At 35.3% G+C, this 22,707-nt stretch overlaps 1 protein-coding gene and 1 long non-coding RNA gene across 5 annotated transcripts in view; one reads left to right on the top strand and one right to left on the bottom strand.

The window, feature by feature from the left end:
- Nucleotides 1-5,256, top strand: part of PIAS2 (protein inhibitor of activated STAT 2) — a 136,886-nt gene extending 131,630 nt beyond the window's left edge. For 3 of the 4 annotated variants that reach the window (XM_031945981.1, XM_031945982.1, XM_031945980.1), the window contains exon 14: nucleotides 2,650-5,256. In XM_031945981.1, coding sequence (XP_031801841.1) covers nucleotides 2,650-2,835 — 186 coding nt within the window. In that variant the 3' untranslated portion in view covers nucleotides 2,836-5,256. The remainder of the gene's footprint in view (nucleotides 1-2,649) is intronic. The other variant, XM_031945983.1, reaches the window with a different exon arrangement.
- Nucleotides 5,257-8,525: 3,269 nt separating this feature from the next.
- LOC116420520 lies at nucleotides 8,526-19,787 on the bottom strand. The gene is made up of 2 exons (XR_004230862.1): nucleotides 19,555-19,787; nucleotides 8,526-8,956 (listed from the first exon to the last, which is right to left on the bottom strand). It is a non-coding gene; the product is annotated as an uncharacterized LOC116420520 (long non-coding RNA).
- Between the last annotated feature and the right edge of the window lie 2,920 nt (nucleotides 19,788-22,707).

Genomic DNA, 22,707 nt, shown 5'->3' on the forward strand with positions numbered 1-22,707 from the left:
TTAGTAATAATTAGTAGAAGAGAACTACTGGCTCTTAGTTACACAAAGACATAAGATATGCCTCTTCTACTTTTGTGTATTTGACCATGTTAAGTTTGAACAATGGGAAGGAACATGGACTTATTCTTAGAAGCATTTCAAATGAAATGAAAAATAAGTCACTATAGGAAGAATTTTTACTTACCAGGAAGTTCTGAGGCAAAATCATCTATGTACATTTCTAGGTTATCCTTCAGATTTGAAGAGAATACACATCAAACTGAACATGTCTTTGGATCAGACTAATTATTAGCTCTAGGGAATGAAAATCAAATTCAAGAGTTTTATTGAATAAACGTTGTGGCTGAGGGTCATTTGGTTAAAGGATGGTCATAATATAGGTTCCTTTTCATATAAACCCAATCAGTATTGTTGTTTCACCATTCCTACTGTACACTTTTTACTATTTTAAAATTAAAACATTCCAATGAAATTGTAAGCAAGAGAACTCCAAATCGATTAAAATGAAATTGCCTAGATCAACACAAACCAATTATGAATAATTGAGAAAATTAGATGTTACCTGCTAATAACACATCCATAGCAACTATTTTGCAAATGCAGGATGACATACACTTTTATTAAAGCAGATTAAGAAGAACCAAGAAGTGAACTTTGATAGTAAAGTTAGGGCTTAAGGAATACAAAGAGATTGTGATGTTTGACAGATTTTTTGCTCTATGATCTGAGAAATTGGGAATTAATTTTTTCCTCCTGTTTTTCTATCCTTTTAAACATTTGATTGTTACTCCATAATTGTAGTTAAGCTACCTAAAAACCTTACAAAATTAACTTCATATATGATCATTTTAGGTGAGCTCACATGTTGCTAAAAAGTGAAAATATTCCATTTTCTTAAAATAAGGTACTTTGAAAAGCAGATATAATACTTGTAAGGTAGCCATCATATTTTCTTAATTTTTTTTTTCTGAGGCAATTTGGGGCTAAGTGACTTGCCCAGGGTTACACAACTAGGAAGTATTAAGTGAAGTCACATTTGAACTCATATCCTCCTGATTTCAGGACTGGTACTCTATCTACTGTGCCACCTAGCTGCCCCTGCTATCACATTTTCTTGCAGAACATCTTCATACTTAAAATAAAACCTAGGGTATCTTCCTATGCAGTGTATTCTAGATTTTTATTTGATTAAAAACTATTCCTTAGATATAAAAGATACAGATCATATAATATCTAACTAGCTTTTAAACATTTCTTGCTCTTACTATGTAGTGTCTTAGTGGAGATTTTATTTTAAAAGTGGTTTAGTTCATAAATATAAGTCACAGCTGAAATCAGCTGGCCACTCTTTAGTACAGGACACATTTATTAAATACTCTCTACTCAGTGATAGTCATTGGAGGAAGTACAAAGTTTTTAACTACAATGCTCCCTGTTTCATCTAAAATTAAGATAAATGGAATTAAAGGCTCAGGTGAAGGGATCATCCCTTAAGATATAGGGAGAGGTGGATGCTTTTTTTTTTCTTCCCAGATGAGAGGGGAAAAAACCATGAATGTCTTGGGGATGTTTTAAGTAATGGGAGATGTTACTGTCTATTCAGATAGTATCGGTTGTTAAAATGAAGTACAGAAGTTGTTAATATGTACTAGGTATGGGAGATGCTTTTTTTTTTTTTTTTTTTTTTTTTTTTGGCTGAAGGGTTTGCAGAGAGAGCAAATATAAGAGAAGTAGTGAGAGTAGAGTAGAGAAGGGTTGCTGAGTAGCAACCTGGGATCATGTTGTATATGATTTACTATGGTTATAATATTCTGTTAAATTTAGTTACATTTGTTAAGCACCTAACATATATAGAGCAATGTTCTGTGCGCTGAGTAAAAAACACAAGTTTAGGTAAGGCATAATTCCTGCCTTCAGAGAGCACAGTTTTATTATAATAGCATATGTAGAAACCAGTGCCATTTGAAGTTCAGGAGGGAAGGTCAATACTAAAAGTGAGAATTGAGGAAACGGGGAAAGTTGCATTTGAGGTAAGCTTTAGAGAATTCTTAACTATTCAATAGTAGGGGAAAGGAGGAATGGTACTCCAAATTATCATCCAGTCCTAAAAGAATAGGTTAATTTTTAAGGCCACTTTACTTAATTAGAATCATTGAAGGTAGATATGTATTAACTCTTTCAGAATATGTGAGATATTCCTTTAAGCCATGTTATTTAGCAACTGTTCTATGTGATTAACGTTTAACATCATCCAGAATTGTCTGGCTGTTGCTTAGTTAACAAATAATTTATTCACTGTATTTTGTGCTTTAAGATAAACTAGTCATTGATGATATTAATAAAACTTTCTGATTTATTTATAAACAATACTTAAAATACTATTTTTATATTTATATTTACATATAATGGATATATATATATATATATATATATATATATATATATATAGTTGTAAACAATACCCAAAATATCATATTAAATCAGTCCCTTATGACCTTATGAAACATTGGGAAATTTTTCATCTCTGCATGTGTGTATATATATATATATATATATATATATATATATATATATACACACATGTAGTGAGAGAGAGTTTAAAACCAGTGTAATCTTTTCCTCATCATCATCATTGTTTATTTCAAACAGTACTGTCCTCCTATGTTTTTGGATAGTCTCTCCTCAACCTTGTCAACAAGCAGCACAGCTGGAAACATCATCACATCCACAAGTCCCCAGGAAAGCAACACTCATGTTACTTCATCAAGTAGGAGTGAGACTGGGGTTATAACCAGCAGTGGGAACAACATTCCAGACATAATCTCCTTGGACTAAAAAGGACTCATTGGACTACAGGAATAATTAGCCAGCGCTGCTCTTTCTTGCATCTCTGGTCCATGGAATCTTATTTTATTGCCAGTTAGTTTGATATTTATTGAAAAGACAAATGGATTCTGTTACCTTCTGAAAATGGAAGAGAAAAAAATTATGTGCAGCAAGAAGTAAATTTAGCTTTCGAGGATTTTTTTTCTTATTAAATATTCTGAGTATCAAATATATTCAGCTACATCACCATCTTTTTAAAATTTCAGTTTCTTATGTTGCTAGATGGATTCTACAAACTGATTAAAACAAGTTTTTGGTTGTAATACACAGCAATAAAATTATGTAAATAGTCAAAAACTTTTTTTTTTTTTCTAATAAAAGGCAATTAACTATTCTAGAAAAAAAGTATGCCCACACAGTCTGTGTGAGAGTCTGCTTTGCTGAATGATACTTTTCACAGACCTATTCAACTTTGACATGAGGAATCCTTTTGAAGTGATCCTGGCTTACTTTATATTTAAGCTATTATGACTTTTCACTTTCTATCACTCATCAAAGGAAAAAAACTCATTTTCCCTCAGATTGTCATTGACACTGTAATATTGCTGATGAATGCAAAAATGAAATTCTGATATTTGGTTTCTTTTTATTATATAGAAAGATCACTATGCAAATTCTGCCATAGACATAATGTTTTACTGTTGGTGGATGTACATTCCTGGTACCTCATGCAACATATTGGGAGTTTTATTTGTTTTCTCAAAAAGGAGGGAAAAAACCTATATATAGCTATTGACCGAAAACAGTTCAGCCACAACTTTTGTGGGATAGGGTGGAGGAGCTGGGTAATATTAATTAAATGTTAAGCCAAAATGTTTTCCCTAAAAGTTTGGAGAGTGGCTTGGTTATTGGGAAGGAGTTGGAAACAATAGCTTTATTTTCTCTTTCATTTTATGGTATAGGATACAAGTACCCAATATCACACTTGAGTGCTCAGGAAGGCCAAACTAGCACTGAAACTTTGATAGCCTCCACTCGTTTTTTTTTTTCCTAGCCCAATAAAGTCTGTTTCCTATAGAATATTTGTTTTCTTCGTTTGGTTCAAAATAATTCAAAGAACTTGGTTTTCCCACTTGATAAATTTGCTATCTTTGACTTGTCTTTGGAATTAATTCGCTTTCTTTGGAAACAACATCATGTTTTTGGCTTAATTTTATTCACTTGAACAATTTGTTGGTTCTCAAGGATCTAAATTACTTCAAATGATATTCTTTAGTTTGTGTATTCTTTTCCAAGATAGTCATTTTGCAAAGCTTTGAATCTGAATCTTTTCTTTGACTGCCATGCAATTGACTAATCTTTTTCTAAAACTAAGGTGCCTTAATGAGTACTTGTGGACTCTTGGCATGCTTTAACTAGTGTCAGAGGGAGGAGGGATAGCTACTTCTTAGTCTGTAAAATAGCTAAGTGTAGATGAGTGACTGATTTTATAGAGTCATAGATCTAGAGCTAATGGGAATAACTTCCCCCTTATTGTACAGATGTGGAAACTGAGTTCCAAGGAGAGTAAGTGGCTTGCCCCAAATTTTTTCCCACATAGCTTCAGAAACTCACATCTGCCTCTTGTTGGTCTTTGCACCTCACCAAGTATCCTCTGCTTGTGGGCTTTGCTTTGTAGTTTCTCTTGTGGACTATACTGAGTTTGTACAGACTTAATTTCAGATTGTCTATTAGATTATTTTTCTGGCCTTCAACTAGGTAGAAATACCATACTGAAGATGTGAAATAAAATGAAGCTAACACCAATTGTTATTCACAACTCTTATGCTCTTTTAGCAGGTTCCCATCTATGTGGCAGTCCTGTTTAAAAACAGAAACTAATAATGCTTTTCCAATAAGCCTTTTTGTGGCACTGTGCCAGATGCTTCAGTTATTTACAGCTGCATTGTCTTGTTTGCTAACTTTGTAATCAGATAGTAATAGTATTCCAGTTTGTCTGACATAATTTGTTTAATAAAACATAATGTATGTTGTTTTCATTGTTACCTTTTAGATGTTGACATAATTATCTTTTCATTTGACCAACAGGTTTGCTTACAATAGGTTAAAAGAAATGACTTCTGGAAATTCATATTTGGATGTTTCCTCTACAATTGTTCAATCCTCAATTTCAAAATTTTTCATTAGTATTTTTTCTTTTTGCTCTTCTATGTTATTCTCTTTGGGTGCTTCACCTTCTGGATATAATTTTTCATTTTTTTTAATGAAGGATTATTCAGAGGCCATCTAGTTCAAGCTTCATTTGAAAAATACTTAGATTTCTTCTGCATATTCTGTGTTACTTGTCAGGAAAAAAACATGGATACTACCCTTCAAGAAGCTGGTGTTTTAGTTGGAAAGATTAATAAATAACTCATGAAAAAAGGAAAATCAGCAAATAATTGTGAAATTGATTTAGGACTGTAGAAAAAAGAGTGAACTCAAAGAAAATCTGGATGGAAGAAGTTTCAAGTGGTGAAAGATTTTGGACAGCTTTTAAGTTAGATGTAGAAGAGAGGAACACTGTTTCAAGAACCTTTATGAAAGCACAAAATAAAAAATTTCCAAATATGTGTTCCACAAACAGTCATGCTTGGAAATCAGCTCATTAGATTTGGGAAGAGGAGTACCTAAGTTGAGTATAGTAGCATGGAGAGTTAAAAAGAGATTGAAGACCTTGACTGGCAGTCTAATAGGGGAGTTTACATTTCATACATTATGGAATAAAAAGAGTCATTTAAAGTTAGTCATTCCTTGACAGACTCTGGTAGGGCTGTTCCAGAATGGAGTGAAAGGAACACAACCTTCGACATGGGGAAGATACTCTGATGTTTGTGAAAGTGGGATACAAACTGAGCTTGGATTTTACCTGAGAATAGGGAAAGGATGCATTTTTGAGATTCTTTAAAGGAAGAATGATAATTGGAAACCTAAGGGGAATGGAGCAAAGAGACAAAGCAAGTTTTATGACTATGATCGGGTGACTTAAGATTGAGGGAGGCAAGGCCAATTTTGAGGGGCAGACGATAAACTCAGTTTATGGTGACTTTTGAATTGAAGATAGACTTGTTCACCTAGGTGATGACTCCTGGAGCAGTTTATAAAAAAAGTGATGAGATAATTGTGTGGAAATAACTAGTTGTAACTGAAGATAGGCAACTAGGATGGAGTCAGCATAAAAGTGCTGAAGAAATGTGAATATTAAAAATAACTCATTTTCTTACTTAGGCCATTGGTGAAAATTTTTCCTTCTGATCTCCAGTCTTGCTTTCTATATAACCTATATTGTGGAATGAGAGTGGAGAGAAAACCACACATTGCTCCACCCTGAGATTTTTGGAAAACATGAGGCAGAATGACATTATTGTATGTTTCTACTGTGATAAAGAAGCTTCATTTAGGAGGAGATTCTTCCTTTGGAAGGGAGACTTGTTTTTGGTTTTTAAAGAAAGATTGTTTCAAATCCTTCCATAAGGGAGTGCTTCCAGAAAGTCCAGAAAAGAACCTGATTTTTAAGAACCAAGTCAGATGTAAACCACTTGAACCTAAATGGTGGCACTATTTAATAGTGAAAAAGAAACTTGTGTGAATATAATGTTTAACCACTAGGAGACTTGTTCTCTATTTGCTGCTTTGGTTGAGAAGGAACAAAGAAAAAATATCATGGACCAATGAGAAGAGTTTTGTGCCTTTTTTTTTTTTTTTTTGGTAGGTAGTAGTTGTAAAAAATTTATTTGCATCACTTGGTATATTTACTTATGTATTTGCAAATGAAATGGACGATATTTCAATAAAAGAATGTATAGGGAGGCAGCAGGTTACATAATAAAGAACTAGTCTTGGAATTGGGAAGAGCTGGTTTCAAGTTCTATGATACGGGTTATCTGTGCAACCTTGATCATGTTGTTTTCCTTGTTCTAGTCAACTTTTAAATACAAAGGTATTGACGTATATTCATATAAAGGCAGGGTAATTAATATTTACCATTTATCAGGCTGCTTGTGTTTTAAAGTAGAGGCCCTTTTGCAGGTAGGTCTTGATTCTCTTGTATGTTATGCTGATTAAAGAGTTGTGGTCTACACAAGTGATATCAAACTCAAATAGAAATGGGGAACCACTAGATCTTTACCTAGATACTTATGGACTTCAGTATTAACTTATTTTTAAAATGTAATATTGATATTGTGTATTTTGTAAAATATTTTCCATTTGCATTTTTTAAATGGTTTAGCTTCACTTGAGAGTTGTGGGCCATGTTTATATGACTCCTTTTGTCTATACTATATCCCAAGGAAAAGTGTTCTGTTTTTCAAGGAAAAACCCTAATTAGAAAATTTTGAATGGGAATATTGGAGGTCTCAAATGATTCCTTGCCTAACCCCAAGCCACAACCTTGATAGGGTCCAGGATTTTTTTTGGGGGGGGGAGGGAGGAAGGGGGTTGTTTTTTTTTTTTTTTTACCTCAGCCAAATGAAGTGGCTTCTACCCACAATTATTTAAATGAAAACATTAAGCACTCACTCTTTGCCAGGTGTTGTGTCATGTCCTACTGGGAGTCTATTTAGGGCAACCAAGTTGCAAAGAGGATAGACTAGTAGGCTGGAGTCAGAAAGAGCAAAGTTCAAATGTGGCCTCAAAACCTTACTAGCTGTATGACCTTGGACATGTCACTTGATCCTGTTTTACTCATCTGTAAAATGAGCTAGAGAAGGAAATGGCAAGCCACAACAGTATCCCTGCCAAGAAAATCCAAATGGGGTTAGGAAGAGTTGGTAACTACTAAACCACATGATGAACCATATTTGGTATCGGCAACTTCTAAGATATTTCTCACCTGTGTAAATGCATTTCCTTAACCTCAGATGCTTGATTTTCTGGGAGTTGGAAGGTACTTAAGAAATTCAGCTCTATCACCTTATTTTACAAAAAGGGAAACTGATGCACAGAAAGGTAAGGTAAGTTGTAGACTGCCTCTGGAAGGTTGGAGAATAAAGACAAGCCCAAATCTTCTGATTCTCAAAAGCATTTAATGAGATCATTTTACCTTTTTCTTCAACACTTAAGTGTACATTTCTGTGCTGTTTTGCTAGCCCTTATAGTAATTTAGGAGCTTTTCAATAAGCAGCAGCCACTCTTATAGAGAAGATTGCTGAATTGGAGAACGGAGTGCTCATTTTCTCCTGTGCACCTAATGTGCTTTACATAGTAACGAGCTTGAAAGTACATAACCCAAAACTTGAGACTACAGAAACTGTGTAGCATAAGAGAAAGCAAAAGCCTTCAAATCAAAAAATTTGAGCTCAGATTCCTACTCTGTAAGAAAGAAAGGATAATAAACTATCTACTCCATCAGGGCTGCTAAAAGAGAAGCACTTTATAACCCTTAAAGCTCATTTTAGTATAAAAGCACAAGTTATTTGCTGTGACATCCATTCCTTCCTGCCTGACAGTTAAAAGGCCTGTAGCTTTAAAAAAAAAAAAAAAAAAAAAAGTGCTGTCTGAACTTCAAAAAATTTGAATTGTTCCAAATATTGGTTTAAAATCTGGGAAATCACATGCAGCTTCTATTTGGAACAACTTATGATTAAGAGAGCACTTAATAATGTGATTGTCTATTCTTAGCAAGCACCAAGTTTGAAATTTTTTTTTCCTCAAATGTCTATTTGAATCTTGAAGCTGGCTTCTAGAAGATTAACTAGCAGAGTAAGGGTTAAGTATGGTGTGATGACCAGGCTGATTCTGAGAACCCTATGACCTAAAGGGTTTACTTCTAGGCGATTTTCTTTTCTACCTCATCCATTCACAAATAGCTATAGAGAAGTTCTAAAAGTAGTCTGAATCAGTGGAGTCACCAAAATAAATGAAATCTGTTAGCAAGTGTTTGAAGACTCAAGTATGGTCTTCTGATTTCCCATTTAGCAGTTTTTTCCAGGATGCTGGATAGTTTCTCCCATATGACTCTTGATCACTCCTCTATCCTTAGATGAATCAGTGAAACGCCAAGAACCAGGGAAAGATGTCAGAGATCTTCCATCTTGTCCTGAGGTTGTGGCACAGCCTTCTTTATTTGGTTGAACTATGCCCAGGGAATCTAGATTTGGAAAGATTGTTAAATTTTAAGTAAAGGTATTAAGGAATAAAGGCCTTGGGAGACAGGATTCTGCAGTGGAAATCAAAAAGACACAGCTGCTTAGAAAGGCTAAGCCTTTAAAGGCTGGTTAAGTTCAGTCTCCTCCTTTGTCTTACCTGCCTACACACTTGGCTTCTCTGATGTGTTAACAAAATTCTCTAATACTTAATTTGCTCATCTTCTATTCCCATCTAAGAATTTTTGTCTGTTTGATCTACTTGTTCCAAGAATGAAAACTTCTTATTAATATGCTTTCTCTCCCACTATAACCTTCAGCTTACTTGATCAAGCATTTATCTCCCTAAAGCCTGATAGAATTTACTATCTAGAAAACTTGGGCTTTGGCTATTCACTGTGGAACTGCTAAGATAACACCTGTCCAAACCCACCTGATTTCTATACCAGTAGGATTCAGCCTCCTTAAATTTCACATGCCTCCATTCAGTCTAATTCAATTATATTAACCTAGTTATTGTTCTTCATTCAAGTTTATCTACTTCTGACTCTGCCTTTGCTCCCTTTGCCATATATGTAACTCTCTCCCTCCTCACTTCCACTGGGTTCATTAGCTTCCCTGGATTTTTCCCTGACTTGCTCAAATCCCACCTTCTGTAGAGGAAGCCTTTACCATTCCCCCTAGATGCTACTGTCTTTGTCACATACTTTCATCTTCTTTGGATTGCTCTTGTATCTACTTAAGTATATGTAATTATAGTTTCTCTCCTTCCCCTTTAGAATGTGAGGTCTTTGAGGACTAGACCATTTTGCCTTTGTGGGTCTTCAGGGCCTGTCAGTAATAAACATTTAATAAATTTGTATTAACAGACTGGATACATTTAGTCCAACTCAGGCATTGATTTTATTTGCACTATTAATTTGCTAAAATGAGGGGGTCTTTTTTCCTGTTTTAAGGGGAAAAGGAAAATAAAAGGGATTTAAACCAGTCCAAACTTGGTCACTCACAAATTGTTTTGACCAATGGAATTGATGAAATTTGACTGTTGTGCCTTGCTTCTCTATGAAAATGATACCAAAAGCTAAATGATCCTAGAGAGAATACTTTTCCAGGCAAGAGAATGAAGGGTAATGGAGATGCAGGCAGGAGGGAAGTTTGTACAAGTAGGTGTAGAAACCTAGGGCAATTTAACATTACAGCAAGTACTCAACACAAAAGTTGAATCGTTTGTTTAAAAAAAGACCATAAAAGCTTGATGGTTCTTCCAAGGATATCAAACATTGAATTCTCAAAATGTCTAAAATCTTTTTTTTTAATTTCAGTATTTTTCCAAATATAAACAAAGGTAGTTTTTAATGTTCACCTTTGTGTTCTCTTCCTTTTTCCTCTCCCCAAGACAGCAAGCAATTCGAAATATAGGTTAAAACTATGTACTACTTCTAAAAATGTCTAAAATTTATACTGATTGCTACTGAACCTTGGATTGTTTCTGAAAGCACACTTTTGCTCTTTTCCTGAAAAGAACATTGTTGGGTGAATAGCAGAGTTAGGAATGAAGCCACCATTACTTTCTTGCTTTGCCCTCGCTGAAACTGGGCAAGGGTACCTAGTGAACCTTGTGTATTGCAGATTGGGCCCGTGAGTTCTGCAACCCAGTGTTGTCAGTAATGTCTTTCTTGCTTTACTGAGTAGCAGCTTGAAAACTGCATAGACTTCAAAACCTTCTGGATGAATCTTTTAGGCAATCTGATACATCCTAAAAAACCTTAGAATGTTTTTAAATGCATGAAAAATAGACTTATACTGAAACAATTGTGAAAAATAATTTTAAAAAATTTAACAGACTCAGGGTTAAAAATCCTTATATGAAGGGAGGAGTTATGAGAGGAAGAAAAGGGAAAGAATATGTCCAGTAAAGACTGAGCTTTCGTTCCTATTGAAGTTCAACAATGATAATTGTATTCTTGAACACTATTTCCAATCCTCCCATCCTCCCCTTATTCAGCCTTTAGTTCACTCCTTATGACCTCTCTGTCCTATCATTTATACATATGTGTATATTTATATACACATATATGTCCTGGGAGACATATCCTATATCCAGTCTATGCTTTAGCTATTTTCCCCATGACTTCACTTATGTTCCCAGCCTTGCTGGTTTAATGTTTTAGTGACCATCAACCTAAAATTTCTTGTTCTCTTCATTCTTTACCTGTTAATGGGTTACCTGAGTAACCCTTATTATGTATGTTTTTATATATTCCATTTATATATTTCATTGTTTCTTCTGCTGCTGATTATTGCTGAAAAATATTCTGACAACTGACGTGACATCAGCTGGACTCTCATTATTACTCAGCAGTCTTTTTTCATCATTAAGTTCAACCGTCATTTTAATGTCCTTATCTTTAAACTAGCATTTACTAAGAACAATTATTTCAGGTTTGCAAAATGATTTCTTTACAACCAACCTGTGAGGTAGGTAACACAAGAGGAAGGGAAGTAGTATTTATATAGCACCTACTATGGGCCAGGCTCTCCAGACCCAGCACTTTATCCACTGTGCCATCAGGATATTTCTAGTACATGTATTATCATTCCATTTTTGTAAATGAAATAACAAATTCTGAGAAGGTAAGTAATTTTTTTTTCTCCCCATGGTGTTAACTTAAATGCTAAAGGTAGTATTTGAAGCTTTGTCCGGCATTTTTCTACCACTTCCTAATGTCTGTTTTCTTTCCTCAAATAAATTATCCCTAGTCCGTGCTAAAATGATTCCTACCTGTGTTCATAATCTCTTGCCTCCCCCCTCTCACCCCAAATATTATTCCAGCAGTCACTCTGTTTCTCATGCTTTGTTTTCTCAGATAATGTATGCAACATGCTGGAAGTATCCAATTCTTAGTATTTCCCAGTTGCCAGTAATAGCATACAGGCCATCATTTTCTCTATGTAATTGATTAGATTTCTTTTTAGGTCAGTAATGAAGTGTCTATGTCACTGCTTTATATGAGTCATCTTTAATAATGTGCTATAAACTATTTATACCCACCATTATTTTTTCCATTGTTCTTGGGGTTATTTGTAATTTTAGTACTTCTGACCTTGATGATATTCCAATATCACAATAGAATCACTGGAATAATATTGATGCTGAATTCTGAGGTAGTGAGTTTGGGATCATTGAAAGTATGCATAATTTTCTGAATGCAATCCAGCCTGACCTATTCCTCCTACTTGATTCTGGGCCCAGCTCATTTTACATCAGAAGCATATAAGGTGATGGGCAGCTAGATGGCATGGTGTAAAGAAAACTGGATCTGGGGTCAGAAGACCTGAATTCAAATGTGGCTTTTGACGATTACTAACTTTGTTAACCTGGGCAAGTCTCTTAAACTCAATTTGCCTCAATTTCTTCATATGTTAGGTGGGAATAACAATAATACTTAACTCCCATAGTTGTAGGGATCAACTAGGATATAATTGTAAAATGCTTAGCACATAGTGGAAATTTAAAAGTTCTTTAAATGTCCACTTCTCCCTGAAGCAAAGGATCACCTTTATTATATTAAGATTTTGTCAGTGTTATACAATTACAAACCATGTGATGGCAAAGTTAGTGAAGACATGAAATTGAAGATCCAAACAGCATGGGGAAGTGCATTATGGCCATATGCAAACATATACAATGAGAGTAAAGAATTATGGAGAAGCATTTGTTAAAGGACCTCATCAAGGAAATGTATGAGTGAAACAGAAGCTGTGCTGATTATGTAGTGGCAGTAAGGCATAATCAGTGGGTAGTTGGGGTCTATTCATATCCTTTCAACATCAGGTGAGAGCAGTTTTTTCATGAATCTTATATAATTTTTGACATACAAATGAGAGACACTTCTTGGGATTTCCTGAATGGATTAATAACTAAGTTTCAGTTATACAAGGAATGGGAGGATGGTGTATTGGAAAATTATAAGGAATCACATAAGATGAATAAATAGCATGATTATGCCAATAGATTTAGAAAAAAAATTAACAATATAATATTTCTCAAAAATTTTAAAAGACAGGCATGGGAGGAATATTTTTTAAGATGATCCTTAAGACTAGGAGCCAACATTGTAATTCTATATTATATATAATAACAAAATTGTAATTAGAAACTTTTTACATAAGTACAGGGATTAAGTGAAAATGGCCTTTTCTTATCATTTGATGTAGTAATAAAATGCTATTTCAGTAAAATAAAATGATGAAAATGAAGTCTTGACAAAGAAAACATTTTAATTATTTTCATAATTAGAAAATTTTTTGTGGATGCAAATTTTTTTTCTTTACAGCTCATCTCCCATCCATTGAAAAGGCAAGCAATATAATATCAATTATACATGTGAAATACTGCAAAACATATTTCTATATTAGTTATGTTGCCAAAAAGGCAAGAAAAATGAAAAAATATATACTTCAGTTTGCACTGAAAGTTCATTAGTTTTTTCTCTCTGGAGGTAGATAGCATTTTTCATCATTAGTCCTTCAGCATTGTCTTGGGGATCTGAGCAGTTAAGTCTTAGTTCATCATCTTTACAATATTGCTTATTTTGTGTACAATGAGCAGAACTCACTTCGTTCTACACCAATTCATATAGGAATTGTTTTTTCTGAAACCATTCAGCTCATCATTTCATAGTACAGTAATACTCTACAAACATATGCTTCAACTTGTTCAGCCATTCTTCAATTAATGGACATTCCTTCATTTCCAATTATTTGACACTACGAAAAAGGCTGCTATAAACATTTTTGTGCATGTAAGTTCTTTTCCTTTTTAATTTTTTATAGTGGCATTACTGGCTCAAAGATGATATGTAATTTTATAAGTTTTTGGCATAGTTCCAAATTGTTCAGAATTGTTCATTCATTTTTCAACTTCACAATGAATTAGTATCTCAGTTTTTTACATCTCCGTTTGTCTTTTTCCTTTTTGACATATTAATCTGATAGATGTGAGGTGGTACCTCAGAGTTGTTTTAATTTGCATTTCTTGAATCGGTGATTTGTAGCCTTTTTTTTTTTTTTTTTTTTTGTATTACTATAATTAGCTTGGCTGTCCTCTGGAAACTGCCTGTTCATTGCCTTCAATCATTTAGCAGTTGGGGAATGGCTCTCATTTTTATAAATTTGATTTAGTTCTCTGTATATTTGATAGATTAGGCCTTTTATCAGAGAAATTTGTTGTAAAAATCCCTCTCCCTCCTCCCAGTTTTTTGCCTTCCATCAAATTTTGGCTGCCTTGGTTTTGTTTGTACAAAATTTCATTTAATAAAATTTATCCATTATATCTCAATGCTGTCTATCTCTTGTTTGGTCATAAACTCTTCTCTTATCCATGGATCTGATAGGTAAAATTCTCCATATTCCCCTAATTTGCTTATGGTATTACTCTTTCTGTCTAAATCATGTAGTCATTTTGATTTTATGTTAATATATCATGTGAGATGTTGCTCTGTTTCTAGTTTCTGCCAAACATCTTTCAAGTTTTTCTAGAAATTTTGGTCAAATAGTGAGTTTAATGTCCTAAAGCTCAGATCTTTGAGTTTAACAAACACTAAATTACTATAGTCACTTGCTACTGTGTATTATGTACCTAATTTATTCCATTGATGCACCATATATTTCTTAGCCACGATTATTTCTTTATAATGTAGTTTGAAATCTGATACTGCTAGATTGCCTTCCTTTACATTAAAAAAAAAAAAAAAAAAAGTGATTCCCTTGGTATTCTGGATCTTTTGTTTTCCCAGAGGAATTTTGTCAAGATTTCTTTTCTAGCACTATAAAATAATTCTTTGGTAATGATTGGTATGACAATAAGTAAATTATTAGGTAGAATTGTAATTTTTAATATATTGTCTTTGACATCTCAGTGGCAATGACTATTTCTCCAGGTGTTTACATCTGTCTGTGTCTAATTTTGTAATTGTGTTCATATAGTTCCTGAATTTGTCTTGTCAGGTAGATTCCTAAGTATTTTATATTGTTTGCAGTTAATTTAAATGGAATTTTTTTTAATCTATCTCTTCCTGTTGTGTTTCGTTGGTTTGATATAGAAATGTTGATGATTTATATAGATTTATTTTATATCCTTCAATTTTGCTAAAGTCATAGTTATTTCAACTAGTTTTTTAGTTGATTCTTTAGGGTTTTCTAAGTATACTATCATATCATCTGTAAAGAGTAATAGTTTTTGTTTCTTTATTCTTATTCCTCCAATTTCTTTTTCTTGTCTTAATGCTACGTTTAGCATTTTTGTTACCATGTTTAATAGTGATCATAATGTATATCCTTGCTTCCCTCCTGATCTTGTTAGGAAGGCTTCTAGCTTTTCCTTGTTACAGATAATGCTTGCTCTTGGTTTTACATAGATGCTGCTAATTTTAAGAAAAGCTTCATTTATTTCCTTTGTTTTCTAGTGTTTTTAATAGGAATGGATATTGTATTTTGTTGGGTTTTTTTTTATTGATATAGTCAGTGCAACCCTTTTATCTGATTATACTGTAGTTTGTTACTTCTCCCTCTGCCCTCCCTTATATAATCTTATTCTTCATCTGCATCATGATCTTTTTTTTTTTTTTTTTTTTTGCTGAGGCAATTGGGGTTAAGTGACTTGCCCAGGGTCACACAGCCAGAAAGTGTTAAGTGTCTGAGGCCAGATTTAAACTTAGGTCCTACTGACTTCGGGGCTGGTGCTCTATTCACTGTGCCACCTAGCGGTCCTTATGATCGCCAATCTTGAATCCTCAATTGTCTACTAAGCCATTTACCCTGCACTAAACATTTCTTTTCTCCCCATCTTGACTCCTTAGTGAATTAAATCAATTTTATATTGTCCTCTTCTTTTGAATCTCTAGCTTCTTTTTCATATAACTAATTATGCCTAGTCAGCCTTGGATTACTCTCATCAGTCATCTGATACCTATTTGTACCTATACATGTGCTAAGTAAAGGTGGAAAAAAATCACACAACCATTCTGTCTAGGTACATTATAAACTTAATGTTAAACAACCTCAATTGGGCTGTCATTGCCTTTAGGGAATCCTAGGATACTACTCATTTATCAACGCACTACCCCACTCTTCATAGTGGCTTTTCCAAACCTTTTCATCCCTTTTCAAAGATCTTATGGATTTCTCACCCATCCATCCCACCCCCCACTGTCTCGGCAGAAATCCCTGACTCATATTTTGCAGAAAAATAAAAAAAAGTAAGGCCACTTGTTGGGAACTCTCTTTTCTCTCCTCTTCCTCATCTCCTATCCCTTAGACGCTTTATGATCAAACACAGTTAGGAAATAAGGTATAAGAAGGATAGAGAGATGGGAAGGGAGTAGGTTATAAAGGGCACTTTGAATGCCAGAGAATTTTGTATTTGATTTTGCATTTTGTAATGTGATGAGGGTCTGTGCTAGAGGATGGTATCAGAGCAGAAAAGTGGACATTCTTATACAAACATGGAATCAGCAGGTCTTGGCAACAGCTTGGATATGGAGGGTGAAAGATAATGGGAAATCAGAATGACTCCGAAGTTTTGAGTGACCATCAGGTATTGGGAGGATGATGTTGCTGTCTGCAGTAATACAAAAGATGAGTGCACATTTAGGGAGAAAGAAAATGAGTTCTGTTTTGTAAATGTAGACTTTAAAATGTCTACTATTTGAGATGTCTGCGTTGTTGTAGATATGAGGCAGTTGTAGATGTGAGAGTAGGGGTCAATAGAGAGCCTGGGCAGGAGAGTAGATTTGAGAATCATCAGTGTAAAGATGGTAATTAATTCATGATAGATTATGGGATCATCAACTGAAGCTGTGAAGGGAGAGAAGACAGAACCCCTGGAGATTCCTATAGTGAGGTATAATCTGGAGGCAGACTCAAAGAATGGTGACTAAAAACCTAGAGAGAGAGACTTTCCCAGGAGTGACCAGCATTGTCACAGAGTGCAAAGAGGTCAAAGAGAATGAGGATTGAGAAAAGGCCATTGGATTTAGCAACTAAGAGATGGTTAGTAACTTTGGAAAGAGTGATTTCAGTGGAAAATCAGGCCAGGAGCCAAATTGAAAGGGATGAAGGAAAGAGTAAGAAGAGAGAAAGGGGAAGCAGCAACTGGAGATGGCTTTGTTGAGGATGTTGGCTATAGTGTGGTAGAAGAGTTACAGGATGGTAGTGGTGATGGAAGAATCAAGTGAAGGTTTTTTCAGGATTGGGTAGATGTGGGCATATTCATTGGCAGTAGTAAATGAACCGGTAGTGGGTGAGAAATTAAAAATAAGTGAAAGAGTCGGGATGACAGAGAGCAGTCTATTGGAGGAGATGAGATGGAATGGGATCACATGAATTGGTAGAGGCTTTCATCTTAGTGAGAATTTCTTTTTTTCAAGATTCATCATTTGCAACGGGTGAAGTAGAAGAAAATGGCGGAAGGCATCTGAGGGATAGGAGATGAGGAAGAGTAGAGAAAAGAGAGTTCCCGAAAATGACCTTAATTTTTATTTATTTAATTAATAAATTAAAATTAATTTTTTTTCTGTAAAATATGATGCAGAGATGTCTGCTGAGAAAGTGGGGCCACGTGGGATGGGTGGGTGAGGAATCCATGGGACTTTTGAGAAGGGATGAAAAGGTTTGCAAAAGCCACTGTGAAAAGTAGGGTAATGAGTTGATAAAAGAGTAGTGTCGTAGCATTCCCTTACAGCAGTGATGGCCCTATTGAGGTTATTTAACATAAGTTTATAATGTACCCAGACAGAATAGTTGTGATTTTTTCCATCTTTTCTCAGTAGCACATGTATAGGTACCAAGATGATGACTAGTGAAAGTAATCCAAGGCTGATACTTAACTAGGCACCCTGGGACACCCCACTTTCCTGCTTTCAGATGCCCTATCCGTCCTGTTCCCAGATGCCCTTTCTTACTCTCTGACACCCCATCTCTCCCACTCCTGGGTGCCCCATCTTTCCTGCTCTTCTGTTGCACCAGTTGGGGAGAAAGGCAGCCTTCATCTTTGCCAAGGCCATCTCCTTTACCGGCTGATGCCCAATGGGTATTTCAAATCCCCAGGCTACATTTGAGTAAATTGGCTATTTGATAGTGTGTATGCATGTATTGGCTGGGGGGGGGGTGATGATGAGGGAACAGCCAATAGTCTGCCTGCCCTTGATGTCTGTCCCCCAGATACCAAGCTGTTAACAACACAGATCTGCTTTCAGTTTGACTATTTAGAATGGGAACCTGTTCTGTGTATTTATTTAGGAATAGTCTCTAGGGGAGACTGAAAGGTGCTGCAGCCTTATTTCCTTAGAGCAGCTAGCAGCAAGAGAAAGATATAAGGAGACTTTGGCTGGAGGGGGGAAAGGAAAATGTTCAAAGCGATCTGAAACAAACCAGAGTTAATGAAGTATAGAAAACCACATTGGTTGTACCAGATGGCCTCAAACCAACTGAAATTACAAAGATACAAACATATGCACAGAGGTATCAAGCCAGTATATTTTCTCTTAGAACATGCAACCTAAAACAGGGATTAAAAGGAGAGGAAGTGAGGTCTTGATTCTGAAACCTACCTTAGAATTCCATGCCATAATACATGCTTTCTGGGATTTGTATAGAAAGGTAACTAAGTCCTCAGTATGTTTTCTAACATCGTGGTGTTAGAGCATGTTGTTTTTTTGTAGGTCTAATTTAGCTAAAACTCTTATATACCTGACAATCCCTGGAACAAGGCCATAACCCTTGTGGACACAAGAATTGTCTGTTGCTCTTTATATGGGAAAAAGAGCAAGATAGAATATGGATTTTAAGATAGGAATAGCAAAACTTATGTTCAAATCAATCTTCTGTTTGCATGTCCTTGAACAAATAATGACTTCTCTTATCCTCAGCTTCTTCATCTATTAAATTTTGGCATGGGGATGGGGTAGATGTTATCTAACGAGCCTGTTAGCTCAAAATCTTGGGATCTTTCTGGCCTGCCCTCTGTAGGATGTATGCTTAGAATCATATTTCTTTCGGTGATAGCAAAAAACTTTTTTTCCTTATTGAGTCACTGTTGAATATTTTTTGGGGATCAGTTTGTTCACAGGATTTAGAGCCAGAAAGACAAAGTATCCTGCAGGAGAAAGCATGCTGTATTTGGAGTCTAGGGGCTGGGATTTAAATCTTAGAATTGCCCGTTATAAGCATTTAATAAATATCTGTTGCCTGCCTGCCGCCCTGTGCCTATATATCTTTGGGCAAATCACTTCATCTCTTAAATTTCCTTCCCCCATGCAGCTCTATATCTATGAGCTGCAGAGAATTTGTAGATCTGACTTTTGAAGAAACTAAGGCCAGAGAGTTAAAATCATTTGTCAAAAATCATAGCAGCAGTAGATCTGAGGTTCAAACCCCCAGGTCCTTGGACTCCAAATCCAGTGGTTTATTCACTAGATTACTCTGCCAATAAAGCCCTGGTTAGTTCTTCCGATCTCCAAAATGGGGGCAGGCCTACATATCCGTCCCTACGAGTCTGCTTTGTGGAAGCAGGTATGGGGTGAATGCTTCCAGAAGGCCTTACCTATTTGTACGCAGTTTGCACTGGTTAAGAAGACAAAATTCTTGTTTTGGATTTGGAAGCTGATGAAAGAGGATATGCAGGAGTTCTCCTTTAAGGATGTCTCCAAAAATTACTATTGAAGTAGTTAAATTATTTGACACAGAGAAGATCCTGGGATTTTAGTAGAGTGTAAGTTTTTCCATGTTGGTCCCAGCTATGGTCCCAGGAAAAGATTGAGTATGCTTTTTTGAGAAGCATAGTTAAGTGTAGTGAAACCTCTTAAATGATGGTCACTATGTGAAGAATTGTGTGGCTATGGCAACCAGTGTAACAATGAAGAAATTTAAATAGCCCTCAACTATTTGGGGGGGGAGGGTTGGGTGGGGGAGATATAATGGGAAAGAGGCTAGGAGGTACAGTGGGTAGGTGTCAAGCCTAGAATCAAGAAGACTCATTTTCCTGAGTTCAAATCTGACCTTTATTTCCTTCGATTTCCTCATCTATAAAAATATGCTGGAGAAGAAAATGGCAAATCACTGTATTTGCCCAAAAAACCCCAAATGAGATGATGAAGAGTTAGATACAATTGAAAAATGACTAAACAGCAACAACACAGTGGGGAAGGAAAGGTTCAATAATGGTGCTGAAAAGAAATAAAAGTGTTTGGAAATATCCTAAATAATAATAGAAGGAAATTCAGAGGGAGGCATGGACAAGCAGAACAATGTTGACATTACCATATTAAATTTAATATATAGATTTAAAAATAAGCTGGACTAGATTCATAATTTCACATATATTCTGTATTCCCTGACCTTTGTATATGAAAATGTTCATTTCAAAAATGATTTTCTATTTTGTGATTTAAAAAATAGCTGTTAGTCTTTGTGGCCTCTTCCCCCATCCATATTGTTGGTGATGAGGTTTCAGAAAAAAGGGTAAAATATGCTCATATAGTTTTTTTTTCTCTAAATATTTCTCCACATTCATCATCCTGTGCAAAAAAAAAAAAAATCAGATCAAAAAGGAAAAAAAAGAAAGAAAAAAAAAGCAAGCAAACAACAACAAAGGTAAAAATACTATGTTGTGATCCACATTCAGGCTCCACAGTCCTCTCTCAGGACTCTCCATCACAAGACTATTAGAATTGGTTTGAATCACTTCATTGTAGAGCTAAGTTCATCAGAGTTGATCATCTTATAATCTTGTTGCTGTGTGTAATGATCTACTGGTTCTGCTTATTTCACTTAGCATCAGTTCATGTAAGTTCAAGTCTCTCTGAAATCATCCTGCTGGTTGTTTCTTATAGAACAATAATATTCCATAACATTCATATACCATAATTTATTCAGCCATTCTCCAACTGATGGGCATCTATTCATTTTCCAGCTTCTAGCCACTACAAAAAGAGCTGCCACAAACATTTGTGCATATACAGGTCCCTTTCCCTTCCTTAAGTTCTCTTTGGGATATAAGCCCAGTAGAAACACTTGCTGGATCAAAGGGTATGCACAGTTTGATAACATTTTGAGCATAGTGCCAAATTGCTCTCCAGAATGGCTAGATGTATTCACAATTCCATCAACAATGTATGAGTGTCCCAGTTTTCCCACATTCCCTCCAACATTTATCATTATCTTTTCCTGTCATTTTAGCCAGTCTGAGAGGTGTGTAGTGGTATCTCAGAGTTGTCTTAATTTGCATTTTTCTAATCAATCGTGATTTTGAGCATTTTTATTTAAATATAGAGGCTCTGAATATGACATTTTTGTTCAGTGATTAATTGATATGTTGTTGGAAATATGGAACCCCATTGGCATTCATATTCTTGAAATGAACAATACCAAAAGATAAAAGGACATGGAAGCTAAAGGGAAGGGAAGACTCACAACTTTTCTCTCAGAAAATCAGACAAAAGAATTGGTGGAATTGGTTTCATCATGTACCCAAAGACACTAGGAAAATCTTTTATATGATACTTGGTCATCTTGTTTAGCAGTGGTCATGAACAGCATAAACAAAGAAATCATTATAAAGTGTAGCATATATAATAGCATCTGTTGATGAAGTAGGAAATTCCAATCCTCCAAAATCAAGATACATGTGGATACTTTGCTGACTTCAATATAAAGGTAAACATTTTAATGGATTGGGTTCCATCATGATCATTTATTAAGTGCTAACTATGTGCTAATATGGTGCTACCTGCTGGGAATAAAAAGACAAAAGAACAAAATTTCCATGCCCTGAGGAACTCATGTTCTATTTGGGAAATGATACATATGAATGTAACTGGGTTACAATGTGTAGTGTTTTTTGTGCTAATGACTATACAGGAAGAGTTGATGGGCAGGATGCTGAGTAATAGCTAGCAATTACATCTCACCTACTTTGGGCCAGGCCAGGTGCTACGTGCCTTACAAATATTATTTCATTTGAGTCTCATAGCATGTTATTATAGTATTGTTATCCCTATTTTACAAATAAGGATAATGAGTCAAATAGTTAAGGGAGTTGGCCATGGTCACACAGTTATCATCAGAGGCTAGATTTGAACTCAGATCTTTCTGATTAGAGACAGATTGCTCTATCAATTGTGTTACCTAACTGCTTAAATGCTTAGTGGCACTGTATACCTCCGTGACTAGCAGAGGGACCAGAGCTTCTAGGAGAGACACATGGAGTCCTCTTTAGGACCAGTCCTAAAGAGGAGGGAGAGATTTTTGAAAACTGCAAATATGTAGAAGAAAACTGCTTTTTATTTATTTTTTTATTATAGCTTTTTATTTACAAGATATATGCATGGGTAATTTTTCAACATTTGCCCCTGCAAAACCTTCTGTTTCAACTTTTTTCCTCCTTCCTCCACTCCCTCCCCTAGATGGCAGGTAGACCCATACATGTTAAATATGTTAAATGTAATATATGTATACATATCCATACAGTTATCTTGCTGCACGAGAAAAATCGGACTTAGAAATAAGGTAAAAATAACCTGATAAGGAAATCAAAAATGCAAGTGGACAAAAACAGAGGGAGTGAAAATGCTATGTTGTGGAGAAACCAGCTTTTTATCATGTCCCTGATCTCTTGCTTCCCTTCCTAGAGATTCTGTAAACTTTCCCTATGGGTAAACCTGGGACCTTAGTTTTGGTTTTAGCTCCCAGAAAAGTA

Source organism: Sarcophilus harrisii, chromosome 1 (assembly GCF_902635505.1).
Source record: "Sarcophilus harrisii chromosome 1, mSarHar1.11, whole genome shotgun sequence".
NCBI classification, from domain to species: Eukaryota; Metazoa; Chordata; class Mammalia; order Dasyuromorphia; family Dasyuridae; genus Sarcophilus; species Sarcophilus harrisii.